The following is a 2,898-nucleotide window of genomic DNA, read 5'->3' as shown; positions in this document are numbered from 1 at the left end:
GACTTGGGGTCAAGCGACAGGGGAGAGTCTGAGAGCTGGGGGTGTTCGACTGATCTCACCGAAGCGATGGTGAGCTACGCTCAAACCTAAGGCTAGGGACAAGATAATATATTAGTTAGGTAAAGAAAAGGAATACTACTGAAGGCTTACTGACCTAGGGACAAGAGGTCGAAACTGAGGTCCCTAGGGCAGCAGAGGCCGGCTTATATACAGGGGAAGTTTAGGGGAGGCTGTGCGCACTGGTCCGTGCACAGCTGGTCCGTGCGCAGCATGCTGACGCGTCCTCGGGGGCCGGTGAGTCAGAGAGGCTGTGTCAGCGGAGCCCGAGCTGTGCCGTGCACTGCTGCCCATCTAATCTAATCGTACAGTAGATAGTGATGTGTCCATATCAGGCATGTAGTACAGAGGTCGCGGGTTCGAGCCCGCGAAAAGGAAAAAATTAAATAACGGCTAGACGCCGTGTCAACTCGTGACAGCCTGGTTATTGAGTATCGCTATGTGTATTGGATCACGCCGCATGAAACATTTATCTTTCCATTCTATTTCTTGTACTACTAGCGCCCATACTGGTGCCCGTCTAAACACTCACCCGCAGGTTGAACATTATGTAGCTTACATAATGGGGTCCGTGTGCACTTCGTGCCTGGTATCATACCACTACATTTCCTTCTTTACTAACACGACCACACAGATACAGTGGTCCGTGCGTAGCCGGTAACTTGTATAACTAGTTGTACCATTAGTTGGTCGAACCCTAAGTTCGACCTGGTTATTCATTCAAGTCTCTGCTCCTCCTCGCTTGGGGTAGTGGTCATTCTCGACTTCCTCGCTCGATCTTCAGGACGGCGTACTGTCCATAAGTCCTCGCTCATCATCTACGAGTCAGGCATCGATATAGGAGTATAGACCGTTGTATCAAAAGGTCGAACTTTCTAAGCTATGTTCCTAGTTTTACCTAGTCAAACATCTCATCCACCATTACGTCAAACAACACAGTCAACCCGGTTCCTTTGGGACTACCAGCCCTCGCAGGATCACCGCTCCTCCAGTACGACCGAGCAGACCACTGCTTTGTCACCTCCACAAAAAGGGCTCCCATCTACCCTCGAGGCGGCACCTGGTGTCGTGCAACCGGTCCAAACCCGCAGGTCGTCGCCCATCAAGAACTCGTTAGCTACTACCAGAGACACCCACCCGCTCACCCAGAAGACGTATTCACCATCCTACGAATCGACATTGAACCCATACAAACAGCAGAAAGCGCACAGTCACCCACCAGCGAACAACCACTCGAACTCCCTGAAGTTCAGTACGTCCCCATCAAGATCCCAGACATCGAACTACCACCAGCTCCACCCGCACCAACCAATGCACCGTTTGAAATCCCTATGGCATCGTTCACCCAAGAAGACATCGATCAGCGCATCGCTGTCGCCCTCGCAGCATACCAATCCCAACAGTCAACTGCCAACCAACCCCTTTGCCTCGACATCCCCGCTCCCGAACCCTTCAGCGGAAAGGCAGAGGACCTCAGACACTTCATCCAATGCGTCCTCTCCTACTTCATCGTCACCAACAACACCCGACTCAGCGATGAAGAAAAGATCGCCTTCACTGTAGCGCTGATGAGGAAGGATCTGGGGAAGACATGGGTGGATGCGTATTACGAGAAGTCAGCAGGGGGAGTCCAGGTCTATTCCACGTGGGCAAACTTCGTCGCCGCCCTAGAAGAGGTGTTCCCTGAGCATGGAACGCGAATCAAGGCACATCAAATCCTGATGAAACTGCCCGAACGACAGAGGGATAGAAAGACGGCACTCTCCCTTGGTAACTACGTCACCCGCTTCGAGCAGCTGGCATCGAAGGCTCAGCTCAAGGACGCCGAGGTCAATGGCGCCAACCACGTTGAGAACGACTACCACACTCTCCACGCCAACTTTGTCAAAGGACTCCCGAAGGAGCTGTATTTTGCTCTCGCAACAAGGGTCGCTAGGGATCGACCCAACACCATGAAGGCCTGGTATGACGAAGTACGAAACGCTGACGCAGCCAAGCAGGGGGCTCTCATTGTCACAGACACCAGGGACTATGGCGAACCAATGGATATCGACGCCGCTGCCATCGCATCAACCTTCGCCTCCACATCGATAGGAAGGAAATGGGAACTAGGAGCCGTTCTCAATGAGGCCGATCGGAAGCTCCACAGGGATGGGAACCTGTGCTTCTACTGCCACATCAAGGGTCACAGCGCCAAGGATTGCCGAAAGAAAGCGGCCGCACGACAAGGAGGTGGGAGGCCGAACCAGGGAGGATCTGGGAAGGATGACTTCCGTGCCAGAATCAAGACACTCTCCGCCGATGAGAAGCGGGAGCTGTATGAAGAACTTACGATGGAGGATTTTTGAAGGGGCAGGGTGAGCTGACGCAACCACTGCCCGTATCCGTTTCACTGTCCCGTGTAATTCTAGTAGTCCAAAATGAACGCGCTCTGCACATTCCGATTACTGTGGGACGAAAAGACGTCGAGGCACGCGCTTTCATCGATAGCGGCGCAACAGGAATCTTCATCAGCCCGAGATTCGTCCGAGAGCATCGACTTCGGACAGAACCTCTCCCCCCGACCCATCCCCGTCTTCAACGTGGATGGAACTCCAAATAAAGAAGCACTTATTATGCGAAGAGCTCTCTTATCTTACAAGATAAGCAGAGAACCCCAATTTGTCAAAGCCTACGTCGCCAGCATCGGCAAGGAAGACATCATCTTCGGCCATACCTGGCTCAAGCTCGAGAACCCCAAGATAGACTGGAAAACCGGACAAGTTGAGCTAAACCACCAATGGACGAAAGACGAGACCAGGGCCTGGAAGATGGACCTGTACCAAAGGCGAGTGGCTCGGC

The 2,898-nt window shown here is 53.0% G+C and overlaps 1 protein-coding gene across 1 annotated transcript; it reads left to right on the top strand.

Annotated features, from left to right (window-relative positions):
* Positions 1-270: 270 nt before the first annotated feature.
* POSPLADRAFT_1063325 (hypothetical protein) lies at positions 271-2,405 on the top strand (the record flags this gene model as incomplete). Its single annotated transcript, XM_024481638.1, has 2 exons — positions 271-294; positions 960-2,405. The coding sequence occupies 2 exons, from the start codon at positions 271-273 to the stop codon at positions 2,403-2,405; spliced, it is 1,470 nt and encodes a 489-aa protein (XP_024332693.1).
* Between the last annotated feature and the right edge of the window lie 493 nt (positions 2,406-2,898).

This window comes from Postia placenta (assembly GCF_002117355.1).
Source record: "Postia placenta MAD-698-R-SB12 unplaced genomic scaffold POSPLAscaffold_207, whole genome shotgun sequence".
Lineage (NCBI taxonomy): Eukaryota > Fungi > Basidiomycota > Agaricomycetes > Polyporales > Adustoporiaceae > Rhodonia > Rhodonia placenta.
Note: the sequence above shows the minus strand (reverse complement) of the source record. Positions and strands in the feature narration are given on the sequence as shown.